At 41.3% G+C, this 18,233-nt stretch overlaps 1 protein-coding gene across 1 annotated transcript in view; it reads left to right on the forward strand.

The window, feature by feature from the left end:
- The first annotated feature begins 10,693 nt into the window (after positions 1–10,693).
- Positions 10,694–18,233, forward strand: part of LOC311020276 (protocadherin-16-like) — a 71,542-nt gene continuing 64,002 nt past the window's right edge. The window contains exons 1-2 of the mRNA XM_084020237.1: positions 10,694–10,805; positions 15,951–17,771. Coding sequence (XP_083876363.1) covers positions 15,972–17,771 — 1,800 coding nt within the window. The 5' untranslated portion in view covers positions 10,694–10,805; positions 15,951–15,971. The remainder of the gene's footprint in view (positions 10,806–15,950; positions 17,772–18,233) is intronic.

The following is an 18,233-nucleotide window of genomic DNA, read 5'->3' on the forward strand; positions in this document are numbered from 1 at the left end:
TGTCACTGTCCAGACTATGCTAGAGGGTCAAATAATCAAATACTATCAGACTTGTATCCCTGTTGGAAGCAGGTGCAACATGTTGTATATTAAGTCATAGTGAGAAAGCTCCGTGTCTTAAGACAATATTATTAAGTTAAGATCCACTGTGAGGTTGGACTGCAGTCTGCTATTGTCTGAGATGTTAGGGATTCTGATTTGATTACAGCTCACTGCTGCACCCGCTATAAAACACATCTGCCTGTGGTGATGGAAACCACCAAAAACGACTTTCGAGCATTTACTTTAAGAGTAAATGTCCTAAACTAAGCAATATGGCTCTGCTGGATACACTACACTGTATTTGTGATGTGACAGGGCGTGGCATTGTAAAGCTTCAATTTGAGTTCATACTCCTTCACAAATTAATTACACAGCTCCTACATGCAGTCATGCAAAAATAATTGGAACCGCTTTATTAACTCCTTGTAATTTCTATAAATCTTTACACCTTGATTAAAATGGACAACTGTAGTTGTACAATGAGTGTATTCTAATAACAGTTATACTTTTCTCTGTGCCTTGATTCCTCTAATTCCTGCTGCTGTCCAGGGAGCTGCCCAGAGTTGTCATATTGAGCTGTGCAAAATAAATTACTTGACTCTTGTTGAAATTAATATACATTTTTTTTCACATGCACTGTTGAATCATACCTACATTGCACTTGCAGGAGAGTCAGTCAGAACAAACAAACCCACCTAAAAATGATCCTTTCTCCATATCTACCTCAGGTTGGTTTGAGATTGTGTCCCATGACGTGGTGTAAAGTTTTCAGATTCATTGTTGTTGGACTATGACATTTAAAATAGCCTTTTTTTACTTTTTATTTCCGTCCCCCAACCTTTGAGACTTTGCTTGGCTTTGTCAATAGGTTGTCACTTATTTGATCAAATATGATTGAAGTTAATTGATTGCTCTTGGATCCATGCTCTAAACCCAAGGTATGGGGATTTAATGCATGCAAGAAGCCTGCTTTGCTGCCTTTTTTCGGACCTGTTGCTGAAGTACTCTTGCAGTAGGACCAACCGAGCTTCGTTGGATGAGAGAGGAAGCAGGAGTGGCATAGCTATGCGAAGCCTTTTCCGGTCCATAAATGCCATGTTTATTTTTGAAGTTCTGGCCTGGTGTGCACCACTTCTCTTTCAAACAAAAATGGTGGGTGTATAAAGCCTGTCACAGCGCTGACAAGGATGGTCAGGCCGTTATAGCCCTGGGATGTAGGAGCAGGATGTTCATCAGTTCAAAGAGCTTCTAGCTACGTGTAGCTCAGGCAGAGTGATCATGTCAACAGAACGGCAAACTTCTTCCCTTTTGGAAAAAAAGAGGGTTATTTATGACATTGCTGTCCTCCATGCCACAATGTGCTACACTACTCAGCACTCATATATGATGGAAAGAGCATGTCAGTGTAGAAATTGTGTTGAACATAATTTTTTGCTGAATACATAAACATTGATATTTTATGAATTATTATATTTCTAAAAGGTTTTATGACAGAGATTTCCATTCCTTTCATATAAAACCCACTTTAAGATTACACACTCTTCTCTTTCCTTTTCCGACTGTAAATCACAAGGTTATATACTATACTTATGTGTTTACTTCCTCCATCTTGATGCCAGTAGTGCGACTGGGTCTAGATGGAGACACTGGGCAGTTTCCAAAGAGTTCTTTTCCACAGCTGAAAGCACTTTACCATGCCTGTTTTCACCACAGTGCACCACAGGTCCTTCTGTGGGGTTGCTGAGCTTCCGTTGTGTGCCTCTCAGAGCCTCCCAGGCCCTCCTCGTGATAACACTACAGCCAACGCTGTGGAAGGATCAAAGATCACCCCACGCCTAACAAACAGCTAGACACTTGGCCTATCAGGACCATCTGGGAGTGGTTGGATGCAGCTGTTGGTGCGTGCCCACACCCCCCCGAAACAATCAGGACTCGGGCCAGATGTGGAGATCATCTCATGTAAGTTACAGATGTTTCTGTTCATCACCACGAGGAGAAGTGGGATGCTTTCTGAAGTCCTATTCAATTTAGAATGTTTGTAATTCACCCCAGTTTAGGTTCAGTGCTTTGGGATATGCCACCAGTTTGCGGGTTGTCACTATTCAGCCCTCTGATTAAAAACAGTGCTTACGAGATGCTTTTGGAAAAACAGTGTAAAAGAGTTTTTTTTTTTGCCAAATGGGGGAAAGTGAATCACTGAGTATCACCAAGTCTGAACCTACTGATGACATAGAGGCGAGAATAGTGCAAACCTGTTTCATTTATTCATTTTATGCTGTGGCCCTCCCACGTGGAATAAACATTCAGATCACTGAAATGCAAGCAAAAGTCCAAAAAACACATTTGGTGCACATAATTAGCTGAACCATGTAGGACACTAACATAAAAATTTTCATTTTATGTTGAATTGTCGATGCATTAATGTGTCAGCTGGCACTGATTTCCATTCATTGGTATAATGTTGGGTAGTTCAAACAATGTGGGAGTGGATATGTTTTTATGTTAATGATTTTAAATGCAAAGTGACTAAGTACACCCATCAAATGCAGTGAAGTGAAAAAAGTACAATTATCCCCTCATAAATATAGAGTAGAAACACAAAAGATACACAGTTTACAGCTGAAATTGATGAGTTTGGAAGCTGATATACATTACACATTTTATTTATTAGGAATTTCCATATTTCTGACAGTATTGGCTATAAAACCATGATTTTTCACACATACGGTACAATATTCAATGAGAGATGGACACAGAACATAAAAACAAGTGGCTTTATGTCCGCGTCCAGTCTTGTACTTGATGCATTACAATCCACTGTGGAGATGTAGTTAATGATACGTAGACATGAAGACACCTATTAGTGATTGCAGAGTTGACATATTAATGCACTAGATATGATGTCAATACCAGACCTGGGACGGTCTGGAGAGAGTCTTCCGCTCCTGCAGGCTCCCCGGTGATTAGAAAAACACTTTGGTGGATATTACACCCTGTTATTCTATCCCTCTGCTGTCTCTGCCTGCTCCCCCTCTCTGCACACCATTAAAACAACATCTTTGGCCCGGGCTCAGTGAGCATGACATCGGAAGTACAGTTTAGTGAGGTATACCTCCTCCCCATTCTCATGAATGAAATGGTTTTGTTCTATACATCAAAGGGAGGTCTTCTGTTTGTACTGGCTTTTACTTTGCGTATAGCTCTTCCTCAAGTTTTCCCTGCAGTGTGTGAGCATGATGAGTGAGAGTCTTCTTGCAAGACTTGTGGGTCACGATTACATCAGTGCCCTTGATATGCACTTGTTTTTAGTCTCGGATTTCGATGATCCCCTATTGTTGAGGTCCCATGTCTGGAATACTGCTGTCTCTCCATCATTAGTCCGTCCTCCAGCTGGTGGTCTACCAAGTGAAACCATGTCTGTACCCAAATGACTTCATCTCAGGGGATGGTTATCTGTCAGAAGATGCCACTCGAGTGTTAGTAAAATCCTGCCCTTATTACTCGTGAGTCCTTATTCCAGATATAAGACGTTGGCAGATGTCATACATGATTTTGCTAAAAGTTATACATCTCCCAGAGGCTTTTCTGGGAGTGCAAGATGTTTCATTAATAACCTCTTGATTTAGCATGGGTCGCACGCAAAAGTTATCATTTGAAGACGAGCCTTTCGTGTTAAAATAACTGAGCTGTTTCCTCCTTCCATCTTCTTTAAAAAAATATTTTATGACTAACATTTTTTTAATTTTATGATTAACTTTGCTCAGATTTTCTGTCCTTTTTTTCCAATTACATTGCAGTTTGACAAAACCCCTGGATCTATCTAATGTCTGTCACCAGTAGAACCCACAGTCAGTCTTTGTTTGAACAAGACAGGAAGAAGGGCAAACAGACCTTTCTAATCTGGTTTAGCAATTAGTTTTGTTTTCTTGGTGGATTATTAGTGGGGGAAAATGCATGCATATTAATTCAAAATTAAGCTTCAAACCAAATGAAAATTTGTGCGTTTTGTGTTTTCAGTTGAATTAAAAAAGTTTTAGCCTTTCAAGATCTGTTTCTGCACTGGTAGACTGGCCACCTGCCATGCAGAAGCCATGGGCTGTCTCCCATCTTGCATCCTAAATGTTCTCCCAACCCTTCTTTGATCACACTGTATCTCTTAAGACAGCCTCACCATTTGTTAATTATTACTCCCTCAGCTTCAGGATGAGGATCTGGGTTCAGCAAACCATCAAAGGGTAAAAACAGGATGCGGTTAATTATGAAATAATAATTATACCATTATATTTATCTGTATCTATAATTTCTGATGGGAACCCTTGTCTGTGTATTTTTAGTTGTGGGCTCAGCAGCTGGTTTATAGAGTGCTTCTGATTATAGTGTTTGTTCAAACCAAAGCACATATGGCTTTGACAGTATCATAGCAGGTCTGGCCTCAAACATCTGTGCATGACTAACACTGAAACATGACATGGTGCTGTAGGATCTGCCCATGGGCCATTTATATATGAGATTTACTCCCCATCACCTTTATACTCCATCCCTCTTCTCGGGTGTGCTAAGGATTTATATGGCTTTACTATTTAGCTTTGTTCCTAAACTCATGACAAGCATTTATTATGTTTCCCAAGATAGACTTATTTTACACAACAGGACACATTGCATGCTATAGCAGTTTTCACTTGGGTGATTTCAAGTCATAGATCAAAACTGACCAGCTGTCCAGGCTTCAGAAAATGGATGTCGACGGTCACAGCTGTGTGTTATTGCCCTTTGATGTCACTATATTCCTGAGCTTCTCACAGGATGATTGTATGAATATGTGGTAAGATTCGTACATTCAACAGCTGAGTCTGGCCAATTCAAGATATAAGTCTTTATAATTTGAAGGCTTTGCCCCAAGGAGGAATCCAGCAGAGACATTGAAGCCCATAGAGAGTCATATGTTTTTTTTATGGACAGTTATATTAATCACTCAAGAGCATAAAAGTGCCAGATAAGATGCCAGCCTCTTCCTTTTTCTGATTTTGTGTGTTTAATGCTTCTGCGACAACGGCCCCAGTTGGGACATTATCGTTCCCTGTATTATGCTAGCATAATGCACAAACAGCAGCCGGCCCGGCTATGTCAGCAAAGCAGGGAGAAGCTCAGATTACAACACACACAGAGGGAGAGCGACTTTATTACTCCACTTTAACTTTACATCGCAAATAGTTGTGTGCTGACTGAGGCAACATGAGGCAAATCTGTTTCCTGCACTGAAACCATGCAAAACAATATGACGATCTACAGCTTCCGCGTTGGGGTTGGCAAAATGTTTTTCTTGCTTTGAGCAGCAGGATTTATGTTTTGAACTGATTTATGCACATTATTCAGAAAGCTGTTTTTTATTTACATCTCGATAAGGAACTGTTTCTTGTTATGTAAATGTTTGCTCATGACCATGACCATATGGGTCATGTGACAAATTGTTGGTGAAGTTGGCAGCCTTGAGCCCCAAATACGTAACTGGCAAAACAAGATTCCTTGCACATATATCCTTTTTTTTAAAGTATAGTGCAGCACAGTGTAAAATAAAAATAAATAAAGGCATGCTGATATCTTTAATAAGAAAAGCTGTGCTGGAGAAACCTTACAAACCTCTAGTTGATGTGCATCATAATGAGACTGAACCATGTTTGTATTACATCTGCTTCCACATTTTGGCCTGATTTGAACTATAAATGGACATGTTCCCCCTATAAGTCTTAATCTTTATTTCAGTTTTGATTTTCTGTGATGATGCTGATTAACAAGTTCTGAGGAAATTGTGAAACAAGATGACATTTGCTCCCTTTTCCATAAATACAGGGATATAATTTATTGGTGATAGGAGGGTGTGGGTCATTTATGTTTCCTGTGGAACCAACTGAAAGCTTCACATCTGCCAAAGTAAATGATCACATCAACCGACTCATGGCAGAGAAAAATAGTTCCCACATTAATATATCATTCGAGTTTATTCTGTCACCCCATCCGTGTGATGATTTGAATGAGCTCCTTCCGTTGTGTCGGTTGTGACCTGTGTGGTCGGGACATGCAGTTGTAAGAGTTCAGTGAGGCTGAAGAGAAGGAGGAATTTGCCCAGGTTGCTCTCTGCTGACCCTGATAGTGATCGTTCTTCAATGCCGAGGATCACTGCTCAGGTTTGTTTCAAAGCTGCGGACCACGTAGAGTCAACAATTTCTAAACTTTCTCAAGTGACACCATTGTGAAGTGTGGAGTAATGGGATTAGTTTTTCTTTCATCAAAGAAATGTTTGCATGAACAATTTAATTGTTTTGTGAATTCCAGGGCATCCCTCTCAATGCTGTGCATTCCTTCTCTAAACAACAGAATGCATTCCTGAAGAATAAAAGTGATCTCCATCAGAATTACTTTGACTCGCTACAATGTCCCAGGAATTTCGTCCTGCAGGAGAACAACGTGCAGGACTGCGTGATTGATAGTGTATTATTTCGAAAGAATTCACAGTCGACAGCCCGAACGTTGCCCCGGGCAGATAGAAGCAATGGAATTTGAAGGATAAAGAATGTTACATATTTATATGTTTGGATGTTTCCTTACAAATACGCGATACAAATAGAGTCATTTATATTCATTTTAAATAGTAAAAGCTCCCGATAGAGAGAGAGAGAGAGAGAGTGGATATCCCCTGTTTTCATCCTACAGAATATCAATATTCTATTGGTTAATGATAACTAATGAGTCTATGGTCCTTGATTTCAGGGTCCAGGCTAAGGTATCACACAGAATTTTGATTATTTTTTGTTCGGCACATGAAAGATTTATCATTGCCGTTGTTGGAGTCCGGGAGTCAGGCAGTGGCAACACTAAACAGAAACCTATAAAGGAGCTTTTACACCAACATCAACCAGAAGATGACAAAGAGCTAGAACTCCCAGAATTGTTCTTAACCAAATGAAAACCACCTGTGCACTTAATATCTAATACCCTTTGGAAAGGATCACACAGTGTAAGTCTACAACACACAACACACACACTGCAAAACTCTACTGTATAAGTATGCTTTAATACATTGCAACTGAAAATACTCTTTAACTCGATGAAGAACTGATCTCAGGTCGTCTCATTCATCAAGCATGTGAAGCACACGCTCGCAAAAGTAACATTCAATAAACCAAAGCTCATATTTCCTCAAATGCACAGGAATCTGGAGGAAATGGTTCCAGTAGTGCTTCTGGTTAGTGTTTTGTCTCAATAGAGGTCCACATTAGACTTCTGCTGAAGCATGCCCAACCCCCCCAGAAACACCACTCTGGTTTCTCCATCAAATAGTCACTCTCCCCCATGGAAACACAGCTAACTAAAGCCTGCAACTCAAACCGAGACGTCCATTGTGTTTTGATCAGGCTCTAGTAGCTCCAGCAGCAAGTTGGGATCAGTGGATTTTACTGAGGTCTGGCTCACAGAATATTTACATTTAAGAAACAAATCCAGTTGAGCATGTTGAGAAATAAAACGCATGCTCGTTTGGTTTAAATGCTCCAATGTTTTTAACACATTGCTATTGTATTCATTTGATTATTGCAATAAATGATAATAAACTGAAGCCAATATATTCACTATATATTGTGAATTAGCCCAAAGGGCTGAGATCATAAAATGCTTCTATAACTTTGTTTTCCAAGTCTTGATAAACTTAATATTCATAGAAACATTCAAAGTTCTTTGTTGCTGTTGCCTAAGGCACACTTGCAAACAATACAAACCCTGTGAGTGTAACAAACACAACACAGTGATCTGTGGGTCAACTGCTGTACATAAGCAAATACTAATTCAGTGATAAGAAAGAGGTCTCAACAAAATCATAATCAGGATTTTACTCCCTAACACTAAGGTAGATAATAGGTCGGGAGGGGAGGGATCCTATTCAGAGTCCCACTGTATTATGCATGGCCAGCTCTTTAATTACCTACTTAATCTCATTTCATTAACTAATCTAGCAAAGCGGCCTGTCCCACACTTAACTTTAATCTTGATTAAACTCAATCTGGTCATTATTTCTTCTATGGACTTTCAGCACGACTAAAGGAGCCGAGCTCTGTGGTTCCGTTGGTCAAATGTGACTAAAATAGCCATCGCAGTAAAATTCAGAAAACCACTAAGACTTGTGATGTGGACAGCGACTAACCTCAAAGTAAAATTGCATTTTTTTAAGTTCAGGGTCTCCTATGACTCACAGAGGCAGTGAAGATGAACTCGGGGAGGATAAGGCACTGAAATCAGTAGAATCTCTTCATCGGACCGTCTTATACATGGGAAGATTACATGGAAAAACAAATTGAAGTGTGAAAGGCCTTTGGGTGTAGACTAAATCAATGCAGATTAAGTGTTAAAATGCATGAGCAAAATCTGAGCTTGAAAGCAAAGTTGTATTTTTGCATGAAACTAAAATACTGATGCCAAATCAGTAACAGATGCTCCTCTGATGTTTTGACGCAATTTATCCACAGTACAATACCTAATCTGCTTGTCGTTGTTTTGTAAAACCAAACACTAATGCATCAGGTTGACATTTTTACATTTAGTTTCAGTACATCTTCTTTATCATGGGTTAGTGAGAAAAGGCAATCCTGTCGAGTGAATATGTTGTCTGATTAGTAAACTGTCCAAAGGATATTTGACGATCCGTTTTCTTGTCAACAGGCATCATGATAAGGCAAGGAATGTATTGTTTTCTTTGCATATCCAATGCACAGTGACGGATGACACAGATAGTGAGTATAAGTCAAAACTGGAAATGAAAGTTGGAATATGAAACGGCTCTACGTGTTATCTAAGAAGAGATTTGAAAAGTTGTTTGTTTTTCTTTAGAACTCCACATCGTAGTATAGGCTTGTATTTATTAGGTGACTCCACAGCTTTGTCTATATAATTCATTTTATGCAATCTCTAAGCATTCTTTTGTGTACAACAAGCTGTTTAATTGGCAGAAGTGACATTAACATAATAGGGATATATACAACTCTGCAGAGATAACACTGTATGATATTCTGACTTAGCAAATATGAATGTGAATGAATGTCTAATTTTGTGAATATGTGAATATGTGTGGGTTGGCATGTGTGCATGTCTGTGTGACTCCTCTGCTCTGCTGTCACAGTTATAATGAGTAGCTTCCACCACTCTACTGTTCTGTAGCAGCTCATAGTGAGAGGGAGACAGAATTAGGTTGCTTGGAAAAAGGTTTAGCCAGCAAAAAGCATTCAGTTCTGTTAGGGATGACATGTACCAAACTTTTTACTTTTCAAAAGTTTTATTTGATTAATCAGCAGAAATAAAATGAGTATACTGTGACTGTATGTGACTAATTTAATTTGAACATAAATCATGTACATTTATTTGCCAAATATGTCAATTTTTTTAAAAACATGTTTTTTTTAAATGATGATAACAACAAAGATCAATAAAGCTACAAAAAACAGTCAATAAAAGCAAGATGATCATTGCATGCATTCACTCCACTTATGTCAACTGTTTCTTCATAATAAATATGATTGTTGACACAGCAGTCGCCCTCTGTTTTTCTCGTCTATAACTTTTAAATGCAAAGCGACGAGGCAGTAATAACTTTCAGAGCTCATTGATTGACAATAAAGTGAAACGGGATAATGAATCCAGCATTATTAGAGATAAAAGCCGAGCTCGTCTCGGGTGTTGACGTGACATGCAAGCTATGGAGTCACAAAATGTGAAGAATTGTTAGGGGCAATGTCTCTTCTCTAGACTTAGATGAAAGATATGCCCAGGAGGTTTCTTGGCTTCCAACATCTAAAGGAGAAAGTCTGTCTGTTAGCTAACTTCCTTCTGATGCTGAGGTTTTTTGAGGTTGTTTTGTCAAAAGTATCACATGAAGGTGGATACTGTATATACCGAGTCGCACTATGGCGCCCAAGAGCCTGAAGGTATAAGCAACTGAATATATATTTTTTGAAGATATCTTTTTTTCTATCACATTTCTTTTTCTTGAAAATCATTCAATATTGTACTCCACAGAAGAAAAAAAACACAGAAATGTGTTTCCATATGCACGCATACGTACACACATTTTGGACAATGTGTTTGAAACATTTGTCACACCAGATTATTGAAAGGTGTGCAGCAACTCTGCAGCACTGCAAGTCAGATTACTTATTGACACTTCCCTTTTGCATAGGATGGTGGCACCAAAGTTCAGCAATAACCTGGCCGTCTCTGCAGTCGGTGTGGCTCCTTGTGGCAGCAGCAGCAGCAGCAGCAACAGCAACAGCAGCAACAGCAACAGCAGCAACAGCACTCCAGAAGATTGGAGCAGGAGGTTGCACTCCGTCCGTCACGTGTTGAATAAATTAGATTTGCAGAGGGACGTCCACTGCTCAGCCACACACTGTTTGGTTGCAGTCAGCGTGCTGCAGCGGCAGACACACACACTCTGGATGCCGATAAGTTGATCTACTGGAAGAGGGCGACGGGAAAGTTGCACCAGGCGCAAGTTTGCTATTTGACTTTGGATCGTTTCGTTTGGAAGGAAAAAAAAAACTAAATCAAAGAAAACGCATTGTGTGCAACGAGGTGGGAATCTCTCTACGATCACCGGCGGAGGATACAAGTCCTGAGATGGATGTAACTTTCACTTTGGACTTGATAAAGGAATAGTGAGAGGAATCTGGATATCCTGAACGTCGCCTCGTCGTCTCTTCAACGCAGCAGAGCAACAGATGAATGTGAGTATCCATCACAGCTGCTAGTAGTATAACGTAGTCCATCAGTGCACGACAACCTCACTTTTTCTTTTTTGGCTTGTTTAATGTTTTAAGACACTTTACAACTCGCTGGTCTCCTGCTGCTGCGCTCCACTTCTAGCGGAGCGATACGTCAAAGTCAAAAGACGTTCTCTGTAGTTCTTATTATGGACAGTCACTTCGTCCATTAACATTTAAAATACTCATTCATGTATACATGTTCATGCAAAGTTGATTTTAAGAATTTATGAATTAACTGCAGCTTTAATCCTCTATCTTCTGCACGCACAGACGCTTGATCAAGTATAAAAGGCAGATCTTAAGTTGCAGCATGAAATCTTCTTCCATGTGCGCATTACAGTTTTTTTTGAAGTAGCGCTGCGCAACACGCTCAGCCTGTGCGCAGACTTTGAAGAGCTGCCAAATATTTTAACAGCATGTCAGGTCGCACTTTCTTTTAACCCCTCTGAGACATTCCTCTCGAGATTGGTCAACCTACGGAGCTCTCCCATTGTCCCCCGGGTTCTGCTGCTGCTGCTGCTGCTGCTGCTGCTGCTGAGCCTTTGTGCCTGCCTCGTCCTCCACTGGAACACATACCAAATGATTACCCACATGTCGGCACAGTTATTGTGCAGGCAGACGTGTGTTCATTGACCGTGAATAGGTGTTCCTTTCCCTCAATTAATAAATAAATTAAGTCTCCACTGGATCCCATCACCGCGCACTTTAGTTGAGTGTAATGGTTGCCATGGTGCAGCTGCGTAATTATGCAGCCTTTTTTTTTTTTTTAAACTTTCGACACAAAGTAGTGCATGCTCCTCCTTTCTTTTTCTACTCCCTACCAGTCATCACTTCGAGGAGCTCAATGGGACTCTGCTTTTAGTTGAATTTAAGTGCCACCTCTACAATTGTTAAATTAGCAAATTCCCAGTTGCATTGTTGCTGCCAGCCTCCCAGATCCCAGGCCAGCACAATCCATACAACTAAAGCTTTTTTAAATATAATTGTCAGTGTTTTCACCCATCCACCCATCTATGCAATTATCCATCCATATGCTTATTTTGGGCCATTTTAAAGTTTTACTGACATTTGCCATGAGCGTCATTCTAATGTGTGCCATTGTTAAGACTTTGTGTGGGTTGAGTTATACATTACAAGTCACAGAGAAAACAAACAAACAAACCAAAAAAAGCAGCGCCGATGGATAAAACCACCACAATGTGGACCTCCACAGCTTTTATGACAATCCGAGGATTATGTCATAAACCCTTGGTGCAGTGCATGAAGTAATCCTCACTGGTCTCGTCTTTGTAGCTTGCATGTGCTGTTGATGAAGCTCCAGACTCCTAAAAAGGAATGAAAAACACAAGCCATGTTTCTCCCAGGACGGCCACACCGACACCCCCCTGAGTTTCTTTGCTGCCTTGCGTTTCTGGAAGTTGCCTCGCTGCAGTCACTGCGGTTGAACTCCCCTCCTTGCAGTGTCGTCATCGGTGAAATAATTCAAGTGTACATCAACCATGGTGTTTGAGGTTGTCATGCCATGTCATGTCTTTGTTTTCTCATGTGTAAGCAGAGTCTGACTCCTTAAATAAATAATCTATACCAATGCTGAAAGCAGGAAACCTTCAACTTTGTAAATCCCACCTGTTTTAGACTTATTTATGTGACTGTCCACATATGGACCTTAGTTTTTGTACCGTTGCCCAAACTCTCCTTGCACCCATGCTACTGTAACTCGATGCACATGTGTTTTTAATGATGCAACCACTAGTACCCCCAACGCAATATCAAATGGTGTCATCTTCAAAGACATAGGTGTGTGTTTTTTTTATCTGGAACATCTTACACAAACAGCTGAATCAACCCATGCTGCTCTTGCTGTGGGAAAGAGATCATCCTTCACGGATCCTCAGAAATTCATTGTGAAAAAAGTAACTGGTGTGTTTTCCCAATACTGTGTTTGTTATGGCCGGGACGTGCATGTATCTGAGGCCTGTGATGGCTTTTCCTGGCCTTTTTACATGCCGAGGGACTGGCGTTTTAAAGACTAATGCAGGGGACAGAAATGCTGCACTTGTGATAGGCAATAGTCTGGCAAACATTCAGGGCTTTTTAGTTTGCTTTGTGCTAAGCCTGTCATCCTCATGTCCAGTCAATCTGCAGTTCTGTCTGTGGTTTCCATTATGGCTCCACTGAGCCTCAGGCAGCCTGGCATGTTCTTGAAACCTCAGAAGTTTTCTTTGAGTTAACTGGAATCATGACATGGAATTAGGAGCTCATAGTCTGTCGCTGTAGTTGTCCCTCTTGGCCTGTTGTTCGGCGAAAATGGTTTTGTTGTGTTAATTAAAGTGGTGCAGATGATGTACTGTTTTTTTGGAGTCAGCATTTTGATGAATTGGCTAGATTTTAAACCATTGTTTGGTTTGTATCCCTGTGGATCAGATATTCAGATAAGATAAGCATTGATAATTCAATATCCCCAAGATATGTCTTCTCAGATGAAATGATAAGACATGGCCAGTTTGATCTGTAGCAAAACTAATGTATTAATTAAGATGTTTATCAGGATATTTTTCCCCAATATCTACTTATTTATATATTCCATGAGAGGTTTGGTGTCCTTGTATTGGCTCATGTAAGGTTGTAGGTTTTACCAACCAAAGGGTAGCTTTTCTTGACCCTCTAGTGAAAGACAACTGTCTCCATAAGAAAAAACAAATAAGCGAATAAATGTCAAACTACCATGAGAAATGAATATCTGACAAATGTTGCCAAACATGATGCAGCCCACAGTGGAAATGTAGAACTGCAGCCCTGATGTGCCCCTCAGTCACTGCTGCCAGGGGTTTGATTCCAGTAATGCTAGGAAAGTGCCCAAACTGTATTCAAACATAGGTTTCATTCTTCATGTAAATCCTAGAACCCCTGGATTTGGTTGGTTGACTTGGTTTTGAGGATTTAAAAGAAAGTGGGTCAATGTTGTAGTTATTGCTAACAATGAGATATATGTGTAAGCACATGTACCAGTTTTAGAAAGCCTAAAATAACGATGGGTAAATAAAATAAATGTTCCCTGAAGCTCTATGTATTAATACCTTTTATATCCTGACTTGCCATTAACTTTCAGACACCAAACTCTGTGCTAGTGGTCCGGCTGGGATGGGTGACAGTATTTGTCATTTTTTTGTGAATGTCTTTGCTTTAAAGTGCAGACATTTCTCTTTAACTTCAAACTCAACCTTTTAAAACCATATGTCCTTCTTAGCCTGATATTGTGCAATTAGCCTACCCGGCTGCGTCTGCTACATCCATTAGGCTGCTCGGCTCTGCAGAGGTCCTCCACTGTAGCTCAACCAGAAAGTGCATTATTTCAGTTGTGGCATTTGGACAAAAATGTTGGCCTTGAAAAGCTATCCTTTTGCGCTTCGGAGAAGGCTTTGTAAAAGTGCATCCCCAGTGTTGTGGTAAAGTAAATCAATACCGGGATTTTAAAGTTCAAGTGCTGTCAAGATTTTCAGGCTGTCATGGATGTGCTCATGTTTTGGCCAAACACAACAATCAAAAAGCATCCCAAAGTATGGCATGTAATGGTGACTTATTTCCTTTAAGGCCCATTGATTTGCAAGTATAATCTGTTTGAAAGTAATACGAATTAGGAATGAATGCAGCAAATTGAGTTCATATTCATCCCTAATTGTTTAAATGATCTTGAACTAGTAACAAAGAAAATATAAAAACAGCACTGATTTTCATGGAATATTTCGTAGTAGTCCTAATGTCCAATGTGTCAACACTACTCTCGAAGTTGAATGCAAACCAATTAATAACGTTAAAGTCAGCATCTAAAGTGTCGTGAGCTCTGAATCATGGAAGAAGGAAATTAGGCTCTGGATCTTGTGAGCTCATGGCCAACTTCCAGCAGCCCTCAATTACAATGCTGCAGAGCCAGAAAAGGGGAGCGAGGTAGACTGCATGGAGCCCTTTAACTCTGCTGTACTGCTCTGTCGCTCAAACGCACTGTCACCACTACGGCTGAGACGGATCGCCACACTGCGTCTATGCACACATGGGAGGCATTTAGTGTGGGTGCACACACACACACACACACACACCAAACACACACACACACACAGATGTTTTGTGAATGTTTCCTTGCAGGTATTAGTTAAACCACTGGGGGGAGCCTTGAAGACGATTCCTGTCTACAATACAGTCTAATGTGCATTCTGTATATAATCCCTCAACATGAAAGCTAGATAGACTCCTCCAGCAAGTCAAATGAGTTATAATTACACACGTTTAGACAGAACCACTGACAATTGGAAGCTGCTCTCTTCACTTAATGAAAAATACTCAGTGATTTCCTATGTGCCAGACACACGGTGGTTTTGGATTATTATGCAGGTGGTGACAAATCTCCGCTTTGCTCCAAAGTGTCTCTCAGTCTCAATTACAGATCCAACCCAGTGGTGTGGATCCATTGCCAGAGTGTGCCTATTATTACAAGGAAATCCAATATTTAAATATTGATGGTTGAATATTCCCCACCTTGAATTAACACATGATTCTTGAATTTGATTCTCAGAAGTATTGAAAGATAGACATGTTTGCTTGATAGGAGTTTTACTTTAAATGGTTCTTGGATCAGCGTTTCAAAACTGCTCACTCCATGAGAGCTACATGTGGTAGCACACATAAATATGAAATCCAGGACAAACATGAGAGTGTAGTACTATGGTGAACACACTGGGATTTCTGCATTTTTTTATTCTACATTTGTTGAATAGCCACAGCCAAATACTCCCCGTCTGAGGTAGTATGCTGCAGCCTGTGGCTTTGATGTTTGTTTAGCAAAGGAGAGCGTTCTGGTATGTAGGAGGAACAAGGTGTTGACTTATTAGGTGAATGAAGAATTATAGGAGAATGTTATGTGCAGGCTGTATTGCATGTTCTGTGGTTGGGAACAGAGCCCATAAAACATATGGTAAAGTGTTCAAAGCGTATTTTTATTTTTCTTAAACTAACTTTCTCTGTATTTTCACGCAGAAATAATACACTTTTTCTTAGTTTCTGCTGTTGTCTGGTTTTGATATTGCTCAGCTTTTCCTCTTTCTGTGTCTCCAGGTTTAAAAAGAAGGAGCCAAAATGAAGACAGCTGCCAAGGGTTTTGGGAAGTCTATAATGGACCCGTTGCACCGTGAGGGCTGGTGGAACAGAAGGATAGTGCTAATGGTGTATGTGGCCTTGGAGCTTGTAACAGTCCATTCACCTGTGGTCCTGGGGACCCTGGAGTTACAGCTAGATGAGGAACAGCCTGCAGGCACTATTGTAGGTGACATCAGTGCAGGACTTCCTCCTGGCATCACGGCATCGCTGTACTTCATCTCTGACCATGAGGGCACGGGCGTGGGTAGTGATTTGGACATAGATGAGAGCACGGGCATTATTAAAACCGCCAAGGTACTGGACAGGGAACTGAGGGATCGGTACAACTTCATTGCAGTCACCATGACAGGTGTGACCGTGGAGGTGACCATCAAGGTGAATGACATCAATGACCACGTCCCGACGTTCCCGAGAAAACGGGTCACGTTTAAAATCCCTGAGCAGACAGCCTTGGGCACCAGATTTCCTCTTGAGCCAGCTGTTGATGCTGATAAAGGCCAGTTAACAACACAGGGTTACCTTATCAAGGATGGAAATGTTGGCCAGGCATTCACCTTGGAGACCAGGAGGGGAAGCAATGAGGTTCTCTATCTGGACTTGGCGGTCAATGCCATTCTAGACAGAGAGAAAAGATCCACCTACACTTTATCTCTGGAGGCCTTTGATGGTGGTTCCCCCAAAGGGACTGATCAGATGACATTAGATATTACTGTACAAGACATCAATGACAACGCTCCCATTTTCAACCAGAGCCGCTACCATGCCATAATATCCGAAAACCTTCAGCCAGGAAGCAACATCCTGCAGGTGTTTGCCACAGATGCTGATGAAGGAGACAATGGGATGGTGCTGTATGAAATCAACAGGAGACAAAGTGACCCGGACCGCTACTTTGTCATTGACTCTCGCACCGGCATCATCACGCTTAACAAGCCGCTGGATTTTGAGATGAGGAGAGTCCACGAGCTGGTGGTCCAGGCCCAAGACAACGCAACCCAGCCAGAGGTGACCAATGCGTTTGTCACCATCCACGTCAGAGACTACAACGACAACCAGCCCACCATGACCATCATCTTTCTCAGTGAGGATGGATCGCCCAGAGTCTCGGAAGGTGCACACCCAGGCCAGTATGTCGCCAGGATCTCAGTCACTGACCCAGACTATGGGGAGTACTCCAACGTCAATGTGTCGCTAGAGGGAGGAGATGGAAAGTTTGCCTTGACCACGAAGGATAGCATCATCTATCTGATATGTGTGGACCGCATTCTGGACAGGGAGGAGAGAGACACCTATGAGCTGAGGGTGATGGCAACAGACTCGGGCACGCCTCCTCTTAGGGCGGAGTCCTCCTTCGTCATCCAGGTGATTGACATCAATGACAACCCCCCTCTGTTTGACCAGCCAGTGTACCGGCAGGTGATCCCTGAAGTGGTGTTTCCGGGGAGCTTTGTGTTACAGGTGACAGCTCGAGACAAAGACCAGGGGCCCAATGGGGACATTAACTATGGCATCCTGCAAGACCGAGGGGCTTACTCCAACTGGTTCAGTATAGACTCCGTTACGGGGATTATCACCACTCTCTCCCAGCTGGATTATGAAAAGAACCCCAATCCCAGTATCACTGTGGTGGCCACAGACGGAGGGAAACCGTCCCTGTCCTCCACTGCTGTGGTAAACATTGTGCTTCAGGATATAAATGACAATGAGCCTGTTTTTGAGAGAAACTTCTACAATGTGTCCATCAAGGAGAACACCGCTCCAGGGACCTGCGTTCTCGAGGTAGGACATTTTCTTGCAGATTTATTTCATTAAAAGTTTACGAATTGATTGATTTATGTAAAAACACTCCCACACATTAACGCTGAACTTAACTTGGGGGCAATTGAGAAGAACATATGGAAATGTGGGGATTAATAGGAGAAATCTGTCAGACTTTGCTGATTCCTTTCATTCCTCTATGAAGAGTTATTTTAATGGTAAAACTGTTTAAATTGGACTCCCTTAGTGAGGATTTACCTGCAGTTTCAGGCCAAGATGATCTCCACTTTGGCTGTCCTCTCCTTCACCTCTCTAAAGGTTTCCAGGGAAACAGGCAGTGTAAAGTGTCAGCCGAGGCACAAAGGGGTTTTTCACGTATTCACAGGCAGAGACAAATTTAGGGCTTTATCCAAAGAAATAGATGTCGCTTCACACTCAAAAGGCACCTTAATCAGGCTAGTTAAGCGTGAGAAAAAAATGGCT

The sequence above is a fragment of the Eutrigla gurnardus genome (genome assembly GCF_963514095.1).
Source record: "Eutrigla gurnardus genome assembly, chromosome: 10".
In the NCBI taxonomy this organism is placed as follows: domain Eukaryota; kingdom Metazoa; phylum Chordata; class Actinopteri; order Perciformes; family Triglidae; genus Eutrigla; species Eutrigla gurnardus.